The sequence below is a fragment of the Atheta coriaria genome, unplaced genomic scaffold (assembly GCF_025399875.1).
Source record: "Atheta coriaria isolate IRGN ID8LTWV9N9 unplaced genomic scaffold, Caltech_Dcor_3.1 hic_scaffold_10_pilon, whole genome shotgun sequence".
NCBI lineage: Eukaryota > Metazoa > Arthropoda > Insecta > Coleoptera > Staphylinidae > Dalotia > Dalotia coriaria.
In genome coordinates this window covers 5,615,391-5,640,377 of record NW_027045452.1, presented here as the reverse complement: position 1 = coordinate 5,640,377, position 24,987 = coordinate 5,615,391, and the positions used below count along the sequence as shown (strand labels likewise).

At 34.8% G+C, this 24,987-nt stretch overlaps 1 protein-coding gene across 2 annotated transcripts; it reads right to left on the bottom strand.

Annotated features, from left to right (window-relative positions):
* Positions 1 to 1,694: 1,694 nt before the first annotated feature.
* CrebA (Cyclic-AMP response element binding protein A) lies at positions 1,695 to 23,397 on the bottom strand. 2 transcript variants are annotated; one of them, XM_065313950.1, is made up of 4 exons: positions 22,806 to 23,397; positions 4,304 to 4,490; positions 3,542 to 4,245; positions 1,695 to 3,450 (listed from the first exon to the last, which is right to left on the bottom strand). In XM_065313950.1, exons 1-4 carry the CDS (start codon positions 22,878 to 22,880, stop codon positions 3,232 to 3,234), a joined length of 1,185 nt encoding a protein of 394 aa, XP_065170022.1. In that variant the 5' UTR covers positions 22,881 to 23,397; the 3' UTR covers positions 1,695 to 3,231. The 2 variants fall into 2 exon arrangements, with proteins under 2 accessions (XP_065170022.1, XP_065170023.1); XM_065313951.1 differs by lacking the exon at positions 22,806 to 23,397 and adding an exon at positions 4,554 to 4,871.
* Between the last annotated feature and the right edge of the window lie 1,590 nt (positions 23,398 to 24,987).

Sequence of the window (24,987 nt, the reverse complement as noted above, 5' to 3'; positions counted from 1 at the left end):
CGACTAAGTACGAAATAGCACAAACAATGCTGAGCACATCGGACGCGTTGCAACGTGATAAAAAAAACATGTTATTTATACACACACACCGATTGAGTGATGGAGTCAAGAGTGAGAACTATGAACAATTTATATTGTTGTTACAATCTAATACATTATGAACGTACTATTCTCATATTCGTATAAATAATGTATTCCAAAATCCAGAATTAAATACAGTCTATATTAAATAAAATAATAATATAAATAAAATATATTTTATTATCTTGTTCTATAAAGAATAATCTGAAATTTTAGAATTTTCAATCCTGTTTCGAAAGTGACGATGAAAGTGACTTGTATTCAGAGTACCGTACGAGAGTGGAGCTTTGTCCTTTTTTCCAAATTTTCAAAACTTGCGGTGGACAACTGGTCATATCTCTTGAACTCATTGTGATATTTTTTCTTTGGCTTCTGTTAGCGCAAGAGTCGATCTTGAAGATGCAATTCTGCCCCGTCGCGAAATTCCGCCCTTACTGCCTTAAAATAGTCGCGAAAGTTTGCTTCTTTTCTAATCGTCAAATCTTGAGAACCCTTCGCGATTATTTCGTATTTTTTTCGAGGATTTCGCTAGTGAATATCATGAGACAGTTACGCCCGAATTTCGCGGAGGTTCAGGGGTGCATCTTAAAAATGCACTCTTGCCCTACCATAAAATAAAATAAAAACTAAAATGTGACAAAAGGTTTCCGATATGGCCCGTTTTCCACCGCGTCTTTTGAAAAATTGAAAAAAAGCGAAAAATTATTGCGCTTTTGTTATCAAAGAAACAGTTAATTCTGAGATTTATCAGCAGGGTACGCGACTATCTTGTTTCTTTGCAATACGCGGCAGAACGCAATAACATAACTATATACATGCAAACTAATTTTCGACGCACATATTGAAGGGAAACTATAATTTAATTATAAACTTACCAATGTTGAACTGATCGGATTCCAAAGCACGGCAAATACTGTAAATAAAAAAAGAAAACATAGGTAATATTATATTCACACAGTTTGATACCTTCAGTGTTGTAGTGCAGAACATGAGAAGAATTGTACTCGTACTATGCATGGAACAATTAAATTTTATTAAATTCTTAATCAGATTCTGAGAGATAATTTAATTCTACTTCGTTTATATTTGTAACTAACGTTAACCGTTAAGACCCTATTTACAATTTTAAAGAAAAATGCATTCGTAGACTTTTTTGTCTTGACATAATCGCCAAAAAATGGGACCCTGTTCTTCGACCGAAAAATATTCACTTCCGGAAGAGCTGGAAAGTTGGAGGGAATACATCGTGAAGAGGAACTTTCTAGCTTTATTCTGGTGTGGAGAAACTCTAAGAAACTCGATTAGTTCAGTAGATACAGAGTGTTTTCCACACCATGTTTTCAAAATTTTCTATAATTGCTCTTGTTTGAAGGGCATTTTAAGACACTTACGGAAGGGCTAGAAGATGGAAAAGATATGCATCGTGTAGAGGGACTTTCGAGCTTTAACGCGGCGGCAAGCAACTACACAAAAGTTCAATAGTTCTCGAGATACAGGGTGTTTTCCACACTATGTTTTCATTTTTTTTAAATGCCTGTTTTTAAAGGGCATTTTATTATTATTCTTTATAACAATTTAATAGATAAATCAGATTTAATAAGAAAAGCAATCAATTATGTTATATTTTCATATTTATTTGGCATTTTGTGAATGTATATCATTTTAAACGTTTCCTTCCTTTGCAATTATCGTATATTCCACGCTTTACAAAACTGACGACACTATCCATATTACAATACAGTTATGCATCGTTCATCGTATATATTTTATGTAAAAAACAAGTAATAATTATTTGAAAACCGAACAACAGCTTATAAATTCTCATGCTTGGTCTGAATCTCAAAATCTATCTAATAAACAGTGATTGATTGCACAAGCTTAGTCATTAACTTAAGAGCTACATCTACTCCTAATTAATTATATCATTTTAAAACAATACATATATAAACCAAACGATTCTTGGACTTATAATATACACAACTAGTAGTCTCACGCATTTGCAAAAGTTATAAATTATAAATTTGTGATCTAAATGACAAAAAACCAAAGAATAACAACTATAAACTATTAGTTTGCCCTACATCTATCAAAAATGTACAAGCATTTTGAATTTTGCAATAAATCGTAATTAATCCTAAACATAATTATGTATATCATAAATATACTAACAATCAGTAAATTCTAATCATTAATTAATTTACGCGATCAAACACGTATCGATTGAGCGCAATTTTATAAAAATCATAACACAATTGCCATTAAAACATAAAATTAAACCTCGGTGGCATTCTTGAATGAAACATTGCACGTTATTTGCAGTTCGACCAAAAGCACAATAAATGTTTATACAAATAAAATTTCACAAGTATTTACAAAAGTTCAATGATTCAAGACATGATAGATCAAGTTCGACGTTAATACTGGACGGCAGAAACTCCTCGTTTCTACACTTGCGTTAAAATTTAATTTAAGGTTATGTGCTAACTACCCCTGAATCAAACTTATAAATTGACATTCCCAATATTAATTGAATGTAATATCCTAGTTAACTAGCTTTAACATACTTGAATTGGTGCAAAAATATCCTTCTAGACTAAAGTTTGGCATCTTTATAAATATTTTTGTTTTTATATAAAAATGTTTGATTTTTAAGTACCTTTAACTCGCTTTAGAATCTGTTTTTCAATTTTCTTCACGCTGCACAGCGGCGCTTTCGTTTCATTAGAAAATAATAACAAATGTACATAAAAAATGTTGTTTCTTCCTTAACTTTGGTTATACTATGATTAAGACGCACGTTTATCGAAGAATGAACTAAATAAATGTATAAATATTAATTAGCCCTGTTTGCATATCGCGATTAATAAAATTAATTTACATACAATATGATTATAGCCTATCGATTATATTCGACGGAATGTATTAGTTGGTGCCTCTCAGTATCAGTAGTAAAATATGACTCGAGTACTCGCTCATCTTTAGAGTTAATTAAATATAATTAATCGTTAAGCTAGTTTAAGCTATTTGAGGAAGACAAGTCGAGCGTGCGACACTTGTTTTTAGATGGACACATTTGTACTATGCTTCAATTGATTGCATTCCGATCGTTTGCGAGTAACGCTCCGGTGCGATTTTGAAAATTTTTCGAATTTAGTGGTCGGAGAGTTTGTTCTTCTTGACGAGATGCGGATGCGTGCGTGCAACAATCGCCTGCAGCTTGGCGAGCTGACCAAGCAGGTTCGTGTTACTGCCCTCCAAAGTGCGGATCTGCTTGCGATAATCGGTGTTCTCACTGACGAGCACCTCGACTTTGCGTTCCAACTGATCCATATATTCTTTCTTTTTTCGTCTGCTTTCCTGCGCCGAAATCTGCGTACAGATAAAATAAATTATAGGTTATGAATAGAGGACTACACACGTATGTTTATAACTGTTTATGTCGGTATGCAACCAAACATACCTTGTTTTTAATTTTTCTCCTAATTTTCTTTAATGATTTCTCCTCGGCTTTCGTCAATGGCAGCCTTGTGGGAACTGGATAACCCTCCGCAATAAGCGTACGTTTCTCTTCTTCTGTGAGTGTTAAAGAACCGGTGGAGCCCTTTGGTTGAGTACTAATCAAAGGCGTGTGAATGGGCTGCCTTGTTGAAGAGCCATGATGCGCTAATAAAACCCTCGCGGCTGTTGTGCCCTTCGTTCGCACAAGCAAACCACCTCCTGGAGAAGCAGGTTGAGAGATGGTAGTGAGGTTATCTTCGCTCTCTTCGCTGCTGGAGCAAGATGGCGGGGTAGGTGGCAGGTGGAACGCATTACCGTCAACTTTGATACTCAACTTAGGAGCAAGCTGAATGTGTTGCTGGCTGGTGAAGATGTTGTTGGTCGCCGTGAGCATCACATTACAAGCCGTACTCTTGAGCACACTCTTGGTGTCGCTACTATCGTTGGTAAGAAAGGAGGTGTTGAAGAATTCGTCGCCCATCTGGGGCTTAACGTCTAAATGGCTTTCATACGTCTGGTAGCTCTCGTGTTGCGGGGATGATGGGCAAGAAGAATGCATACTGTCTGTTTCGCTGTATGGCTCATCTTTAATGTCAATCTCATCGCCAAGGCGTACTCCGCATGCGGTATTCATTGATATTGCAGGGTAACATTCATCTTCCATGTCTAAATCATATAAATTATTATTATAACAAACATTTTCAGAAAGAAGTGAAATATTTACCATCAATTTTTGTGTTGCTTGAAATTGGTGAGTCTGGCAAAGAATCACCATCAGACGCTAGGCTGTACGAATGTTCAGATTTGATGGGACGTGGTTCAAGGACAGTGTCTGACATTAGTCTATCCTGCAGGATGACTTCTGAGTTCGGCAACTCCTTCTCGAACAAATTCCATTCGGACAGTTCAGACTGAAACAATACAAATCAATATTAGCATCACATGCGTGTGCAAAGCCGGTTCCGCACGTGTACCGTTACACAACATCGCTGGCATTCTCTTACATTCCATTAATTGCGAACGGCGAACGCGCATTCCGCCGATGGCGAAGAGGCCTTATACGGCACGCGGTTGATTCATCAGCTCAAGTGCTCTGAACTGCAATGTGCAGTCGTGCACATTACGCAGACACCTGACACCTGGACTCCCAGGTCACATAACCTTACTTTCGTTCTACCTGCGCTTCAATTCGCCGATTCGCAGCCGAAATATTTTTCAAACCAACGCCGAATGAAACAACTAAATAACCGTATGGTTCGGATTCAATGAGTCCATTGTTATAACTAATTCAAGGGAACATCGAACGAAACACAAACGTTAAAACATTAAACCCACCAGCGATGCCGGTGCACCGGCTCGTTGCGCTCGATTTTATTATCGATCCGATTCTCCCGCCCTCACCTCTGATAACACACCAAATCGAACGAATCGATAGGTTGTTTTATGCGAGTTAAAAATGAAATTTGTTCCGCCATCGCAGAAAATGGCCGCGTTCGCTTGAGAGTGGGCTAATGTCAACGCACTCTCGGATTCTTTTTTCGCACGCTTTGCTGGTTACCGAAACCTTCACCTTGCCACTACATAGCTTGTTGTGTGCATGAGCCGCACGAGAAACAAGCAACGCGCAAGAAGTACATAACAAGTAATAAGTACGAGCAATGGAGTGCGTTCTCATAACAATAATAATGGAAATATATTTCTGTGGCGTGGCTTATGGCCTGCCCATTAGCGCCATCCATAATATAATAATATATAATTGCAATTAAGAGCCGAGACGTCTGGCGGTAGGCACACGCGTTTATTTTTATACTACGAGTCATATTACAGATAGTAGAAAACATTACTGCATGTTAAATGAACTATTCTGTCCTACTTTTAGAATCGTAAATCGTAAATTGGTGTTTACATAGTTTTACCTGTGCTCAAATAGAAAAACAACCATTTTTTACATGACATCTATAATATCAAGGTAGTGATGTACCTGTTGCTAATTGCACTTATTAAGCACATGCATCTTTTTTTAAATTAATTTTATGGATAAATTACAGCAAAATTGGTGTGACTGAAAATGTTTGCGTTAAAATTGATTTAAGATAAACCTAACCATGAAATTAAAATCACATAATCAAAAAAATACATGAAAACAATGTATTAGGTTAGGTTATCCATAAAAAATCAATTGCAACCTCAAAAAAATTATCTGATGTTAAGTGGTTGTCACATTTATCAGCATGTTTGCATGTTTTTTCTTTGCGCTGTCAATTGTACACGCGCGATTGTTTGTTAAACAATATGGCTACGTGTGTTTAAGCGCAATTACAAATATTATTGTTTTGTCTCGGTGAAGCGTAACAATTTCTTTCAATACATTGTTAATTTTTAATTGCACTTTTCTTTGACAATCAAAAATAATTTTTATTAATTTTTTCGCTGTTTATGGCCGAAATAAAACACACAACTGTGCACACATTTTGCCCTATTTGTATTGTCGTTAAATGCGTTTTTACGCCTTTTACAGTAAGCGTGAAGCACGCTGCGCAAAACTGCAATTATAAATATTTAGACCGAATAGGTGCCAACTCATCCGTTACACAATTGTATTCTATCGAAAAACGTTCGCGAAGCAACAAAAAGCGTCATCGACCAACAAAAACAAAAAATAAAACTATCCCCGTCTTATAGCACGCTAAAGATTGCTGTTTTTTTTTTGTGTGTGTTTGGGTATCAAAGAAACACATTTCTTCTTTCGCTAATGAAATAATGAAATACTGTTGATGGCTCGTGCGGTCATCTAGTCGGGTCGTTCAACTTCCGTTCTTTACTTTAACGTTGGTTTCACGTTCGTTCCGTTCTTTGACAAGAGCCTGAAATACACACACACTTTGCGCAACGTTATTTAGCGCTATAATTTACTTATTATTCTTATTAATGACGCAAATGCGGCAGCGCTGCGATTTTATGGCGTTCCGCGTCTGAAGTCTGCAGAAAGGCAACCGCATTAAAAACCATTACATTACTCTACAAATACATATTACTACACTTAAATACTAAAATTAGGCTTCGATTAACTGCCGTGTTGATAGTACACGCACATTTAGATCACTGTTTATGGTAAAAATAATGATAATACTAACAATTCTGCGGGGAATGCCCGAAAAGAACTGAAATGTGAACTGATATGATAATGTTAATATCGGGCACTTCCTTCCTGTCTCACACTGTTAAAATCCTAACCTAAAATTCATGTAAACGGCTTTAATTTGAATATCTGTTTTAATTACTTTACAAAACGAGCAATTACCTAACAGCGTTTGTTTTTCAGTGCGCGAGCTTAGCAGGTAATTGATTGTTTAAACATTTGGGTTGATGTCCTCACGCCGGCCGGCATGACATGACTTAAGGCCAAGGTTATTCGGACTTACTTAAACTACGCTTCAAGTTTCGAGTTGAAACTGAAAGCATCACAAACAGATATGAATATAAAATTCGACTGAATGTAAATTTAATTACGTAACGCATAAACCAATATATCGTGATAAGTTTTTTGTTGCTCCTCGGGTTGAAGCAACTTTTGACCGACGAGTCAAAGAGTCAACGATTTCCAAGTACGAATATCTAATTTACACCTCTGGCGATACATCTACAAAGAAACCGTTGCGCGTTGTATAAAAGACATAGGTAATGATTGTCGCATTTGTCGCATCACACATTATCACCTGTTGATGCTGTTGAATCAATTGTAAAATGGCAAATAAACTGAAATATTACTCACTGATACGAGGAGTATCATCAAACGAAACAACTGTTGGTGTGAGTGCCGGGCGCGCCGGAATTTCATCGTCGAAGCAAGTCAATGGACTTTGCTTCATAAATATTCCGGCAAGTTTACGCGACGCCGAACACGAGACCCCATTCGTGTGTGAACCTGAACCTCAAATTTTAAACGTAAAACGCATCAACAAGAAGCCCAAAGAAGACGAGAAGTGTGAGTGCACGATACGAATATTAAAAATCATAGGGAAGTTGTTCAATTCAGTTGAATTCTAATTCGTTCTCCTGGGAATGAAAAATAAAAACCTAACCTTAAAAATCATTAAAAATATTTCTCTTTTTTAAGATTTGTAGGTTATGTTATGTATTCTAGGAATTATTTATCTTCCATGAATGGTTATTAATTAATTCGGTGTTATTTTATTTATGGGATGTTGTTTACGCCACGCCAGTCTTCCTGGCGTCACGTCCATTCTATGTATAAGGGTGAATGGGGTGAATCTGAGCCCACCCCACATCAACAACACTTCCCCCCATCGGTTCAGCTGCTAAGCAAGATGAATTCACAACGTGTCCAGGCACCAACACAGCGTGTGCGTTGATGTTTTGCACCCTTGCGATTACGTAAATTTATGCTGTCATCGTCATGAAAGGCGATTTCCTTCGCCCACGCGTGCAATTTTCCTCGGCGCGTAGGCTATATAAGTGCGGCATACGTCATTCGATGGTGTTTAATTCGGCCTGTTGCGCTCCACCTCGACACGTGGTTGCATTGTGCGAGATTCACGCGAATCCCTAAAAAGATCAATGACGTCATTCGCAACAAGTGCGTACGTTGAATAAATCACGTGGGCGTTGAATACTCGTACATCCCTATTGTGTGCATCAATTTACGTCGACTTTTAGTGATTCACAGATATTTATTTTTGTTGGTTGTTATAGGTTATGTTAGGTTATGTCATGTCAGCAGCGATTATAAGTAATTACGCAGTAAACCATAGTCTAATTAAGCTGCTTTTTTTTCATGGCAGCACTTTTAAAGTGACTTAAGTCGACGGATGTGGCTCGTTCCTGCAAGTTGACTACTTCTCATTCTATTCTCTCTTTGGTTTCATTTTCTTGCTCGGCATAATTATAATATAAGTTCATTATAACAGATCACACAGTGGGGAATTGTTTCGTTTTCACAGAGAACCAGACAAAAAATACAAATATTTACGATATATCAAATGACACCAGACTTACTTGCATCTGCAGATTCATTTGTCACTAGTCCGGACGTAAGTGAACCCACAGATTATCCATCGACACAGTCTGGATGGAAAGAACAGATCTCTTTTCAAAGTATTACTTTTTTCTTAATTTCACTAAATTCTAAGTATTTTCCAAGCAAAAACTTAATTTTTATGTTGAACTAGTTTTTGCCCGCGACTTCGACCCGATAGTGTTTAATAAAAATGTAATTCGTTTTTACTCTCTTGTTCTAGACATAGTTGTGTCAATTCTATCAATAAGATTCGCAATTTTATTTTAAAGAAATTAATTATATAAAGAAATGCTAATAATGCACTTCAGCGCGCCATCTCGGATTTAACTATTTAACTATAACTATGATTGAATCTTAATGCCAACTTTTATTCTATAAAAAAGGTTGTCTTTAGAGTTTGCTCGGCAATGATTCAAATTTTTCTCGTCGTAAAAACCATCCTTGGACTTAAACAATCCAAAAAAAAAAGTATTGACCAAATTGGTCTAGGTGTTGTTGAGTTATGCGCATACCAACAGATTTTACGATTCATTTTTATATTGTAGATATAATTCCAAGGGACACTTTGAGGTTAAGTGACATAGTGATGTAATGATGAATTCAAAAATAGCGCACATTATGAAATTTAGGTTGTGCGCGATAAATAATAATTAGAATTGTAACAGTAGCAGGAAAAAAACAGCTCGTCCTTGAATTTTGCACGAAGTGTTATCACCGTTATCAATCCGCACGAACCGTCGATATATGTTCGTCGCACGTATTGTTTCATATCGTTTGTTCGGGCGTAATGTTCCGTGGACACTTTTATGAACTCCCAGTGATTTCCTCAATGCCAAATTGTCACGATGCGATGCCACAAACTTCGAAATTTAGCATTCTTTTTTCTTTTAGGAACGAGAAATAAACGATAAGCAACATTCCACGTGCGAAACAAAGCATCGTTTTCACACTTATTAAAAAATATATATCGCACGAAAACCATGCACAATCCGCATAAAATTCATAGAATTATCAAGTCAATTCAAAATGTTTGTGATTACTGCCCAACCAATGATACGCCAATAATAAACGTAATTCGTGCATTCAATTTTCATAAAGTAAAAGTTTTCGTTGAATACTTTTTTTCGAGGCAACCATTAATGGCAAAAAGATGAAAAATTGTTTATTTAATGTCGTTAAATATGTTCTTATCACCGATTGCAAAATTTTCGTGTGTTTGCATGTCTAGTAAATGCAGAAATTGCATGCGAACACACCCAAAACAACGCGCAAACGTGACTGTGTAATTATTGTGGTAAGTGGTAAGTGTTTGCCATGGTCGCGCTGGCGTTTTGCAATTTTCGTCTCGCAAATAAATTTGCAATTCGCGACCACGTCTAGCGTCTAGCCAGAATGCTTAATATTTGTATGAGTGCACTCGGTGTTGGATTTTTGAAATATTTTGGACCATCATAAATAAATATAAGTATGTAATTTTTAAAATATAAAATTTTTTTTTAGATTTCTATTTTTAAGTGTCAATAAATTATTGTATAATAAAATTAATTAATTAATAATTTTTCTTCTTTAATTTAACGTTTAATTTGAATGATGCTAGAGGTGAAACTTAAAGTAAAAGTTATTAAAACTGATATGAAAAATATTATCTGTTTATCGTGAAGCCGGCAGCATTGTAGGCGCTTTTGTTGGGAGCGTGTCGCGAGTCTGGAAGCCACGCTCGAAGAAATTAACGCACACCACAGTGCACTGAAGACCGAGATGTTTCAATCGCATTCAAAGTCGATTCAAGACCGATTACAAAGACCATTCCAATCCAGCGGCGGCGAGCTGCACGCCGACATCGACAATCCGTTCCATCCGCTTCTTCGCTGACGCGAGGCAGTGAGTTATAGATTGTTACAACTTTCCAAACTACTCTCTATTTCATACAACGTTGTGAGCTACGATCGCAGACATTCGCGAACAATATTGCAATAAATAAAAAACCGCAAGAAAAGAATATTTAACTGACAACGTTGGTAAATCCAGTATTTTTATTGCTTCCTATTTTAACTCAATAATTGTTCTCATAAGAAAACTGTACCAATAGTTGCAAAGTAAAAAAAAACCTAAATTTTTTACCAACGATTTAAATTTAAATAGATTATGCGACTGACTAGATAATCGGCCCTGAGTTTGTAATAAATTACACCGGCAAATATATTATTCCCAATAATTTTGTCATTTTGTGAGTGGCACTCGGATCAAAACCTGAAACTAGTTGCTAGGCCTGTTTTGTTCTTTTGTAGTTTATAACGAGTGTAACTTTCTATTTTTGATAACTGTAACATTTAAATACCATATACCATTGTCACGTGTTCTATAAAAATATACCACTTAATATGATACATCATTCATTCTTTTATAACTAGGAACCGATTCAATATAAAATATATTGAGTCTGTTGTGTTGGTATATTTAGCGGGTATGAAATAAGAATTGGAAATACCAGCAATAATGCATATTTGTTTGCCTAAGGTAGTGTGGTGTGCCATCTGCTGTTTTGTGCACCCCGGTAATATCAATTTGACTGTCAATATTAGGATAGCAAAACATAACATAACCTCACTTAAAATAAATATTTAAACACAAAAATTGTATTTTATACATTAGAATGAAAGAAAAAAATTAAAAATTTCTATTAATAAAAAAAAACAATTAAATTAACTTTTAAAATGCAGCATTTTCTTGTAGGTAAACTATAATTAAGCCTATAAATCAAATAATATAATATAAAAATGAATCGCAAAATCTGTTGGTAAGCGCATAACTCAACAAAGCTAGGACCAATTTGGACCAATTCTTTTTTAAAATGTTCGTTGAAGTCCAAGAATGGTTTTAACGGGAAGAAAAATTCGAATAATTCCCGGGAAAACCCTAAAAACAGTCCTTTTCTATAGGATAAAAGTTGGCATTGAGATTCAATCATAGTTATAGTTAAATAGTTGAATCCGAGATGGCGCGTTGAAGTGCATTATTTGCAATTCTTTATATTATTAATTTCTTTAAAATAAAATTGCGAATCTTATTGATTGAGTTAACACATACCTACTATGTCTAGAACAAGAGAGTAAAACCAAATTACATGAAGTCGCGTGCAAAAGCAACTACTAGATAAATATCAAAACTTCAACTTATCAGCCTTTACTGGCATTCCCAAAAAAATATTTTAATCATAATAAGCATGTACACTTGAAAAACATGACGAAACTAATCATAAAAATTACACATAATTCTAACATATCGAAAACTGTAACAAATTTCATGCATTTTTTATAATCCGATATCTGTAATCACAGATAACATTTACGCACTTTTTTTGCTGATATCTTTATCTATTTTTGTATCTCTGGAGGGTTTAATCACTAATTCATATTCACCGTGTTATTTATTTAGTTGCAATGTGACTTTCATTATGTAACACTGTAATACGGCGAACAGCGCGCGGCGTGTAATCATGACGATTGCATTTATAAATTATCATATAAATAAAAACTACGGACTCGCCGACATTGTTAATTAAATGCTTCGGTTATCTGGGTATACCATCTATCATTCCTCACCAAAACAATACTCGTAGTAAATTGTGTATGGAACATTATTGATTCTCATTGGATATTTATTGGTTTTGATATGTCGAGGGAGTTCAAAAAAGAAAAGTGTTAATTAAGTGAAAATAATTGTTAAATAATTTCGAAGCAGTAAAGAATTTTTGGTATTTTTCTGTTGTTTTTCTGTTAATGTCTAAATTCATTTAGTGATGGTTTGTAAATTGATGTAATATTGGTTGCCTATATACATAATTTAAACAAATTGTAATATTTCGACAAAAAAATCAATAATTTTATATAAAAACACCAAATTTGCCCAAATATTCAACAGAAAACCAAAAACTTGTTTCAAAAAGTACTTAGTTTAAAGTTGAATTAAAGTTTATTGAGCTTTAAATGCAAGTTGTGCAGATCACCCGCAGGCGAATAATTTCTACAGCTATTACGTTGGCATTTGAGATTTCTAATGAAATTGTTAATGGCCATGAAATTTATTAACCACGTGAATGTCAAGTGCTTACCAAAGCCGCGCATTAGCATTTTTCTCGGTTAAATAATTGCATATTTCCTAATACTTTCCACCGGCCAGACCTCGAAATGCACTCACAGAAAACTGGTCTTTGACGAAGGCGTAGTACAACCACAGTGACGTAATATGCACATAAGCACATTCCAAACACACAAGAAAAAACTACATTACTTAAATTATAATTAACCTCAAACAAAAAGAAAAAGAAAATTGTAATTATTCTTAATCGAAAATAATTCACATATGAATAAAAACTTAATTCATTGTTTATCTTGAACTTGTTTTCTGAACTGGCCTCGATAATTATCCTGAAACAATTCCGCCGGTTTGACTTTTACCTTTACCGACAGGTTTGCGCCGGGCGGGCCGAATTTTCGACTCTTTTTTTTTCCACATTCAAGAGCCGGTTTTCTTCGACTTCTTCCTTCCAAACGAGCAATAATTAACGACTTCGGTTTCTCGCGCAATAAAATCACAATGATATTTATTTCCTGTTGCAAAGTGCCCTAGAAAATAAATGAATTCAAAGGATATGCATCCTTTCATGATTCGACGCTTGGAATTTTAAGTGCGCGCGGGAAAATAATAACGTGAGCTTTCAATGAATAGTAAAATAAAAAGACCTGCCAGAGATTGGTAGGCAAGTCACGCTTTTTACTACGCCGTACGGTGTCGATCCGGTCGGTTACATAACCTGTTCCTGTAGCCGTCTTTTTTCTTCGTTTTCTTGTTACCTCTCGAAGAGGTAAAGAGCAGGCACAGGCATTATAAACACCGGATTAATGATTTCACCTGTTTCGCCACATTCCACAATTTTATTATTCGCTTGCAAAGTCAAAATCTCCGGTGATCCAGGCGGGTGAAACCAACTAACCTCAAAATTCATGTTTTGTTAGCCTAGGTATGATCAGGAATGTAAGAAAATTGCGGTAAATTCCTTCCTGAATGCGCCGCACGCAAATAAGATTAAGAATGCGATCCCATTAGCAACTTGTAACATAACATTAAATTGATATTTTCCGAGCTTACAAGTCGCAGGATATTGAATGTTTTCGACTCCTCATTACCGTTCACGTAACTTGCACGACTGCGATGTGTGAGCAAGTTATGCGTATCAGACGACCGACGACCTTGGCCGTGGCGCACGTCCATTGACCATCATCATCATCATCTCGTGACTTCTTACATTCTCTCTCCGCCTTAAAACCCACATGTTTTTCTATTTCTTGCGATCTCGCGACTTGCGACGCACTTCGCACGTTAATATTTATCTAAATTGCTTGAAAAAAAACGGTAAAATCTCTTCATCAAGATATACAACCACAAAAACATTTTCATTCTATTTATGTAAGTATTAGAATTTCTTACGACTAGAATTATTTAGGCCAAGGATTTCATTTCAATCGGCAAGTTAAAGCGTGACACTGTTGCATGCAAGGGGATAGGCGACGCGAGAAGAAATTAGCAATTGTACCTTCGAGAATGTGAGCCTTTGAGAAAATGCACTCGGCTGACCTCATTGCGGCAATTACTTATTGCCTCAGTTTCTTCGGTGATCGCAATCCTTGGTTTTTATTGCGCTTTCATTCATTTCTACAACCAGAGCGCGCTAATTCTAATTTTTCAAAAAGATGGCGTTCATGACCAACACAACTAAAGAAACATCATTGTTTATCAAAATGGTGATAAAGTGAATTCTCAGAAGTTCAATGTCAAATGTTATAGTATAACACGCGTGTGTTCAGTTTATCGATCCTAGTTAATAAAATACATATCAATGCACGACGCCATTTTACGATGTTTGTCGTAGCCTGGTGGGCGAAACTTGCAGTTTCGACAAAAACGGAAAGCAGACATATTCGTCATCACAATCAGAAATTCCGGTTTGTATGCAAAAATTTCTCTCAAAAGGTTATTGCTTAGGTTATTTAGAAACACAGCATTTAGTCACGATTTGTACATCTTACATATTCATATACAGATAAATTGAATAGGCAATTATGTAGATATTTTATATTTCATATAACTTTGCTTTCAGTCAATTAATTTCGACCTACAAGTGTACTATCGATTGATTTTTTGCTTGCATTTTAATTCGAGTTGAGAAAAACTATTGATTTTGTATTTTATTATTCAAAACGTTAATCAATACACACACAATTCTTGAGGGAATACTTGATTCGATTTGAAGCATTACAACATGTAAATTTTGTACATCAGAATATTTAACGTGTTGTTGAACTTTTTCCTTTCGCGAATCCCAAACCGAAAACAATAAATTACTCACCGAGCGTATACCCATATAAATCACAATAATGTGTAAATTATACAATCGTTTACAAGTTGTAGGTAACATACCAGCACATGAAGGAACAATTAGCGATTTTTGCATGTGCGTTTACTTAGTGAAACTCAAAGCTCATTGCCCCACACTCGCAACGGTCAATTGTTCGGCAAAATCACAGAAATTGTCAACTAAACAAACACGTCTTGAAATACATACAGAACTATTTCTAGTATTTCACTGCTGGACAAACGTAGAAAGGTATGTAACACGTGATACATGACACCTTCTGCTGGTACGGTTCAATCAGTTTGTAAAATGTACATCAGCAGGTCGATGTACTCGAGTTGCGATATTTTTTACAATCGTATACATACTTTTATTTGCATTGTCATAATCTATAAAGTGAAGTGTTGTCAGTACGCAATAGTATATTTAGCATGATTGGCAATATTAAATTAAGAGAATTTTTATGTAATTCGTGCAGTTTTGTCTAAATTTATAGATGTAGGCAACCAGCAATACATCAAAACGCCATCAATGAATTTTATATAATCTGAACTGTCAAGACACAAGCGCTTCTAGCGGATATTTTTTACATCAACATACGATCTACAATCTAACCTACTTGATTTATTTATTCTAAACCGTTGCAAATCGACAAAAAACTGTTAGGTGCAACAAGTGTAAAATAAACTACATTGTATGGATAGTGTTGCTGCTGGAATGCAAACAAAAAAGTGACGGTCTAACACTGCAAACTTGTTGTTTGATTGACATTTAAATATTTCGCATAACTGTGGAGTGTGTTATGTCAAAAACTGCTTGAATACGCATAAATTTTAATAAATTTATTTCACCGAAAGCAAAATTTGACATTAAAATATGTTGCGCCATAACGACTACTAACAATTTTTGTATGTTTAATCTATAAGTACGATAAAGTTATAAAAGTTATATATTTTGGAAAAAACTTATTGCGTCAATATTTACTCATGCAGTTGAAATGGTCTTAAAACTCAAAATCGCTAGAGATTATCTACTTTACGGTAGCTTTGGCGTTTTGGGAATAAAACAGATAACACATGTCGAATAATTCAATCAAATATGAGCACACATTCGACCGCAATCGGAGTTCTCTTGACATGTTTCATGAATAGTCCATTGTCTCTTCATTAGATTCGCAGATGCATCAAGCGTTTGATTATTTCGTCCGCGAATAATTCCACCTATTAACTTCTTTTGCGCGTTCGTTAATTTATTTACCATCCGTGAAGCCGCTGTACAGTTATTTCGTCGCGATTTGAATTACAAGACATTCCGATGTGAATGCAATTCGAATGCAATTTAGGTGCGCATTTGAATGGATTGAATGCGATGGGATCTTAATGAAGAATGGCGTGTTGTAAATGCGACACACGACGAATTCGTGTGTGTTTCGTCAATCGCGCATGTGAACACTTCGAAACGGCATTGAAAAACGTGTAATACCTATATAAGTATATAGATAAAGTGATAACCGCGTATCGCTGTGAATTCTGAATATATTTCTACGTCTATGATGTATTCAAAGGCAAAACACAAATATATAACAAAACGTCAAACATTCAAATCTTAAACTAACAAAATTTAAATTAAAATAAACTAAACAATAAAAAAATACATCTATAAATTTTGTTTTCACTAAAATTATTCTTAATTACACAAATTAATATTTATTTACGTAGATATTGTGTAGATTAGTTAATTGTGCCATATGCGTATGAGTTTTGTTGACTTTTTAAAATTTTTGTTACATTTTTATGGTTTTTTGAGAATTTCACATCTACGCACGCGCGTAAAAACTAAACAAACAATCGTTGCGGCTGATATCGCATTTGGAATAATTTATAAGCGTGAAAACTCGAAGGAAAAATGTTTAAACAAAAAGTGGAAATATGGAAAAGTTTGTTTCATAACATATCAGTAACGAGTTTTTAAGTAGCGCGCTTGCAATCAAAACTAGTTACTTGATGAATAAAGCAGTATTATCATGACCTACATGTTATTCATTATCATTTTTTTCTTTCAAATCTTTGTTATGTAATAAAATGTAGCATATATGTTGCAAACTGTCACAAGTAGGCAACACACATCACATTACAGGTTTGAAACGTGTTAAATATTAATGTTCATGTCTACTTTGAGGTGAGTTTAATGTCTTAGAAGATTTTAATCACAAAATATTGCTTTACATACTCAAATAACCCAAGTAACCACAGAAGTTGCACTCAGTTAACCACAAAGTTGATGTAATTTACGATGACTCAAAAAGTCTGCTTTACTTCAGTTATTATTATTATTATTATTTATAATAATAATATTTCTACTTAGCGAGGTGAAATGATGTGAGTCATAAGAAAATGCCTGTTTGGACAGACACCTGGACAACTTTCTAATGCAAATATCATTTTATATAAGTAAACATGTTTCTTCTATTGAATCACGGCTTCCCGTAAACCATAACGTTCCTAATTCGATGTTAAATTGGAATTAAAAAAAAAATCCCACTAATTAATTCGTTATGATTTCGGCTCTGTGATTTTTCATATATTTCACGATGAAATTGCTCGTCGGCTGTGACTCAAAATACGCGGCGCGCTATTAATTGTAATTATATATCATTACGCGCATGAAAATGCTTCAAAAATAAACCAAGCGACAACCCAGTAACGAAAATCACCAACACAATTTGTCTGTATTGTGTATGTACACATGCAGACGGTGTATCGGCATGTACATTATCATTCTTTCAAAAAAAAATTCATTAAAAACGCGCGTTTCGAATCTAGGGCAAAACGATTAAGTACTAATTCGAAAAACAGATATCGCACAAGTTGCGCTTCGTATTATGCATATGAGAACGCATTAGATTTGTGTCACACGAAATGTATTCACATTTGTGTTCGCGCATAAATCACAATCATCACAATTACGAATTATTTACTGGTTAGACTGACTTTCAATTGCAGACAGATGTAAATCCCAGTCGGTAGTTTTTCGTTGAATTTACCAACACTTTAAACTGTTATCAGCGTATTTATGAGTTTGTTGTCATTTGAAAAATGACTTCGTGCCTATGTGCAACCGGAAATACTATATTAAAAAATATCAATCATTTTGTGTGATGTGTCGTTCGTGTTATAATAAATAAAAACATGGAAATCTATTATTATGATGGCGCCTTCATGGACTTGTCACTCGCGGTCGATGTAAACACGGACATTATACTTTACGTAATCCTTTGCCCTGCGCATTTTTCTGCCTGTGCAGTACGAATAAATCATTATCACCAACACACGACGGGTTTTATGCACTTCATTGATGCGCACAGTATGCCGTTAAGGTTCGCATGCTCATTAAAATATCATTTTTATGATATTTCATTCATTGGTCAGCCATTACATCAATTACATGCGGTGATGATTCAGCATTTCATCTAGTATCCAGTAATTTCATTTATTTTCATGTCACGTAAATATTGTCTATTTAAACATCGTTCAGGGACATCATTTCATTTTCAAATTGAAAAATATTATTGTTTTGATGCATCAAAACATTTTATTAGATTAACTTAAATTACTATTTATAATTGGGTTATAATGAAAGCAATTTTCCATTAGAAGTGTTTCAAATTAACTTCGGGATATAATTTTTGACAAATTTAACAAAAAAAGAGTTTTGAGTTTTGGCCACGATAAATAATTGAAGTATAAATGCAAATATAATCCTAACTAATATTATAGACTAGCTTTTGCCCACGACTTCATCCCGGTAGTGTTTAATAAACTCTCTTGTTCTAGACATCGTATGTGTCAATTCTATCAATAAGATTCGCAATTTTATATTAAAGAAATTAATTATATAAAGAATTGCTAATAATTGCGCCATCTCGGATTCAACTATTTAACTATAACTGTGATTTAATCTCAATGTTAACTTTTATCCTATAGAAAAGGGTTGTCTTTAGAGTTTTCCTGGCAATTATTCAAATTTATCTCGCCGTAAAAACCATCCTTGGACTTTAGAAAAACACTTTAGAAAAAGAATTGGCCAAATTGGTCCAGGCGTTGTTGAGTTATGCGCTTACCAACAGATTCTGCGATTCATTTTTATATTATAGATGCATATTGTTTGTGTGTAACGCTTTCACGCAAGAACCACTTTAACAATTTGGATACATTTTGGTGTAGAGATAAATTTGACTATGAAAAAGCATATAGTATACTTTTTATCTCAAAAATATAATTTAAATGGTGTAAAATAAGGGATGAAAGTTGGATTAAAGATACAATTGTACTGATAGTCAAATTCTCATATAAAATTAGTTAATTACACGTCAATAAACCACTATAAATATTTAAGCTAATGAAAATAAATAATAAGTAGTCCCGTATGATTCACACCGAGAAATGCAACCTAATGAAATGAAATGAATCAATTAGCCCGCATAAGTGTTTTCGTCGCTTCCGACCGTCTCCTCTGTTGAACAATCCACTATCTCAATTCTCCAAGTTTCTATTTTAACAATATATTAAATGTACTGTATTATAATCTGATTTGTGAACGCTGTACAAATTTGCAAATAAATCCCCATTCAATAACAATACAATAAATTACTTTGATAAAGAGCAACACATAATCTTTATAAGGGTGAATATTGTAATAATATTCTATTATTGTATAGTAAAATAGTCAATATTTGAATGTTTCTAATTTTATAGTAGTTCTACAAAAACGACGTGAATTATGAACGTGCAGGGAATATTTATAAATGAATTTCGATGTCGGTTTGTTACCACAGCACCATAGGGAATTATTTAATCCCACCCTCTGCGGGTTGCGCCCTATTCCAGTTTTATGTGTCACGACATTTTTGTCAATATTCTCTTTTTTACCCGTGACACTTTTATATTATTTATTAATGGGACAGTTATAGTGTAGGTATGTGACAATAATTGAAAGGCAACACTGTTGATCAATCATATTTTGTCTGCAACCAACATTACAAGGTTTTATTGGTTAATTGACAAAAAAAAAAAACTTTTAAAAACTACTTTGATTAAATACAATATTAATTGCTTCATATGAACGTTTAATTTTTGCATCATTTCTATGGTTTTCTCCATCCGGTTTCCTATTCTCAGAAAGAAAGAATCTATTCTCGTATCTATTTAGTGTCTTAGAGAGTGGTGGCAGCCATTTAAGTGCTTTCGTTTTGCGTTTTCTTTATTACGGTTATCTACGAAACGAATTGGTCGTCCAGTCGGCCGTGGCGCGCGTTTTACCAAACGAGAGGAGGCCAATAATGATGGATCAGAAAAGAGCGGAAGCGCTCGACTGCACCACGCCGCACTGACTACCGTCAGAACGTCCGGGCTCGTCCGGCGATTCACTTTTTAAAACGCCACACTTCCGCCATCGATAACCACACATAGATAAGCCTAGACAAAATAGAGATGACTATGCCAATCACCATGGAATGCGGCCTTTCCTTTTCACGTTGAATTTGTTTTTTCAAACAAAATTAACACAAATTTTCCATCGCAAATAAAAAATATTTCTTCGGAATTTTATCACCAACTTGTTATTTAATAAGAAACAGCAATTGAGGTCAATACAATTAGCTCACTTAGCTCATACAGTACATTTTATCAATTACATATATCGATGGTTATTTTTAGCATCATTTCCAAGTGGTTGATGACTTCTAACGCGTTTCTTGGGAAAACTAAAATTAGATTTTACATTAACGCGAATAATTCAACATTAACAAAGTGTATAAACCATCTATACATTGGTATCTACATCCTCTTGGCAATTAGTAATTCCAATCTGGCCAATATTAATTACGTAAGGCGACTTTTAATAAAAAACACATTTAGCATTAATAAACGTGCACGATTCTTATCGAATGTCAAAACATAAGTATATAAAATTCCGCAATGAAATTAGTCATGGCATTACACTTGGAGAATATAAAAACCACAATTACATTCAAGTCTGATTCGTCGTTTTCATAAGTGCCTATCAATAAAATGGCGTCCCATGTAGGTTTTCGTCACATTTTCGTAAATATTTGTTAACTATCGATATCGCGCAAGTGTCTACTTCGTGGTAATATACGCTATAAGCACACATGAAACAGTGGGGCAAAAACTACATTAATACATTTTCATCATCCTGATGCACATTGATAAGAGAATATTTCAGTGTTTGCCTTGCACTTGCACATGTCACGCACACCTCGTGACATCGCTATAAAAATAATAAATGTTTGTGGTGTTACATAAAACATTATTATACTTTCTAATCAATTTTATCGCCAATTTAAATTAAATGTATTTAATCATGTGTATTAGTAATAAACATAACCTTACAATTATTATTAATATTAAAAATTTAATTCTGCTGACTTTTCAACTCTTGATAAATAAAAATTCAATATCAAAGTATGTGCCTTTTATCGCGAGCCCTTAATGCCCCTTGATACCGATATCAATCTCAATCACACGCCTTATCTTGGAATTTTTTTATAACTCATACAACTCCTAACCGGATGCAGTTGAATCATTTTCTCCTTATAAAACATTAACATTAACCGGTTTAAACTAAGATCTGATAATCTATCAACGTATTAATTAATATTAGCGCTAATAATCGTTAATCAATCAATTTCTAATGAATGAATTCCCCGAATTATCCAATAATAGATATTACAAAACTCAAGTACGTGCAAATCTCTAATGTGAAGCACATTTAGTTTGGTACATGACGAAATAATAACTTTCCGGAATAAATGCAAATGTTTTCCATCCACAAACGCATCGCAAACGTGCGTCACAATCTTATACATTGACTGTTTTCATGTTTGTGCGGTGGAAAATGCAAAAAATGTTGATAACAACATAACAAACAGCGCCTGCGTCTCACAGCGAGCAAATCGTCTTGATCATAATAAATATACAACGGGAATAAAAAAAAAGGTTCAAAATGAACACGATATAATCGTGGTTATTGGAATTAAATACGGATTGTTCGATATCTATAGCCGTAGGTGTACGTTTCACGCTTTTTTGTTGCCGAATTTTATGAGCACAATAGTACAATTGTGTAATAAAAGGCGGGTATCACTTTAAAAAACGCGTTGGTGCGTTAATTCTGTTTCACATATAAACTAATCACATAAATCAACTGATAAATGAATAACCTCACTTTTTACAATTCACGCCATCTATTATAATAATATTTATATTTACTAATACTAAAAGTTCAGTATTTAGGAAATTCCCAATGAACTATGTACTCTCATTAAACTTGTTTAGTGTAAGTATAAACAATTTCGTAAAAACATTCAGTTTAGAGTTGATGAGTGATGTCCTGTCTCGTTCCGGTCTGAGACTAGTCTAAGTTGAGATTACGACCCTACCAAGAGGATGATTTCTGGTTCTGCTCGACGCATCACATTATTATCATCGCAATGCACGCAACCAAACAAAAAAAAAAGCAACAAAATTTGTGTGGAATTAAAATTGCTCAGCAAACCATGACAACTAATATGACACTAGGTTTAAAACTCAATTGTTATTAATTAAAAACCAACAAAAAATAAATTAATGTTTTGAAAAAGTTAAAGTTGAAGAAATTGCCGCTTGGAATTTGCAGCCAGGGAGAAAGGTAAAAGTTGAATCCGTAATGAAAGTTGCTCGCGCGACTTAAACTCAATTAACTCAAGACTAGACTTACCGGATCTAAAGTGGCGTCCCAAAACTCAGCGTGAATGTCGTACAATTTATCCACGGAATACTCCATCGTCTCCATGATGAACGCCGGGGGATTTGTTATCGATGAATCAATCCGGGTTGGCGATATTTAAAGAGTTCCTCTGCAGGCGTGTGCAAACTTTCCCAACAACTTTTAAAAGTATATTAATCAATAAATCACCTTATTTTTATTAATCGACCGGCATATAATGTTTTAATATTAAGTCTCTGTATATAATTATATACTTTTAATATTTAAATGTTTAAGTACAACTTAAGGCACTTTAGTTTAGTTTTTTTCGTGTTTCTTGGAGCAACCACTTGTTGGTGGATGAGTTGTCGCCGGAATGCGCAGGAATTCCCAAACCACTCCTTGGTTTTCCTGCTTCGAGTTTCGTTTGTATTTCGGTTCTGTGTGTGTTTTGCCGGTATGCGGAGTACCGTACGCTGCACGCTCCTATGCTACACTAACTTGCGTGTTTCGACTAGCTACTAGCGTACTTCTCAGCGATGACTGACTACACCGACTCGATCGACGCTCGCGCCGCGTCGCGTTCATGCACTTGTATCAGTAATAATCTCGGCGTGCGTGTGTGAGTTGCGAGTGTGCGGCGAAAGCATCAGACCCGCATGGGACCGTCCTATAGCTGCTGAGTTCTGCGCGCATGCGCACAAACATTTTCGGTTGTTTTATGTAAATAACTAGAAATATGCGATGCGTTTATTGTCGGTCCAGTTGATTATTGGTGAATTGGATGTTTTGGAATAGTTTTTCATTCATTAAACGCATGTTTTCGCTTGGGTTTTATATAAATCTTGGTGTTATTAGTCTATTAGTCGCGCTGACTTGGAACTTACTGATTGGTCGTTCACGCTCACATTAGTTGAAGTAAGTGTAGGTTGAATGATTGTCTGATGTAAAAAAATGTAGGCACGCATGGAAACTAATATTGTAATATAGCAAATTAAAATAAATTTTAGAATTTATTTCATCTACTAGCTCAGAAAACTTGAGTTTTGTTGATATTTTTATGATAAAGTGGTGTGTAAAGTAGTTTTGCGTCTCTGTAGCAAAAAAATAATGATATTTTACAAGATTACGTCAGAAATCAAACTGAGAATTAAATTTTACGGGTATCGGTTTGTCTCTTTCGGTTTATTTGCCAAATTACTAATATTTATAACTATTCATGAATGGTATAATCAACACAAACATGCAATTTGATATTTTTGTGGCTTGGTAACTGCAATCTAAATGTCAAAAAGACAAATTGCAAACCGTGAATTTTCCAAAGCAAGTAAGCGAAAAAGATGTTCTCGCTAAACTCCTGATATCAAAAATAATTTTCATGTTGACAAATGTACTTCCGGTCTTATGCTAATTATAACCTTTCCTGTGATGATTGCTTTTAATACGCATGCGCCGTAGCTACCTTTTTGCTAGCGTAGCATTGCATTACTTTCATAATTCTTTATTATAAACTTATTAAACGTATAGAAATGTAAATAATGCGCAGCGCGTAACTAATTAACGGTGCGGATTGTAAATTGTGTAGCAATTTAACTATAACTGAATTTACGTTTTAAGTTTATGCGAGCATAAAAATGTCGCACGCGAAACTTCGCGCCCGCCGATTCCGCGCACCGTTGCAGAAATTCAACGGAATCGTCCGTTCGCTCCTGGTTTTATTGGCAGCGTCAGGCAAATATTGTGTTCTGAAAGTTGAAAATCACCGAATCGGCGTTTCGCAAGGGTCAACGAGTTGGAGCACTAGTGAATACTACCGTACAATACTGCGCTGCACGACATTATCGAATTTGAATTTGATTAGTTATCGTTCGTATGCCGTAACGCACCGCATGCTATTTGCATTAATTCATTAACGCTGTCTATTTATAGGCGCCGAAACAATCACAATTTTGCATTGCAGACATTAACATTCAAATTTGCTTCTTTTCAATTCAAAAGTTAACTACTTTGAAGGGTATTCGCAAAAGAGGTTAAGAAGTATTTTATACCTGCGTGTACATAATAGATTTATACTGATATTATGCTTAATTATTATGTTAATCGCCAGTTTAGCTCACTTCAATTGTTAATACGTTCTTAAACTATAATGATAACGTTTTATTTGATTACTTTTCAGTCATAATAGTGTTTATCG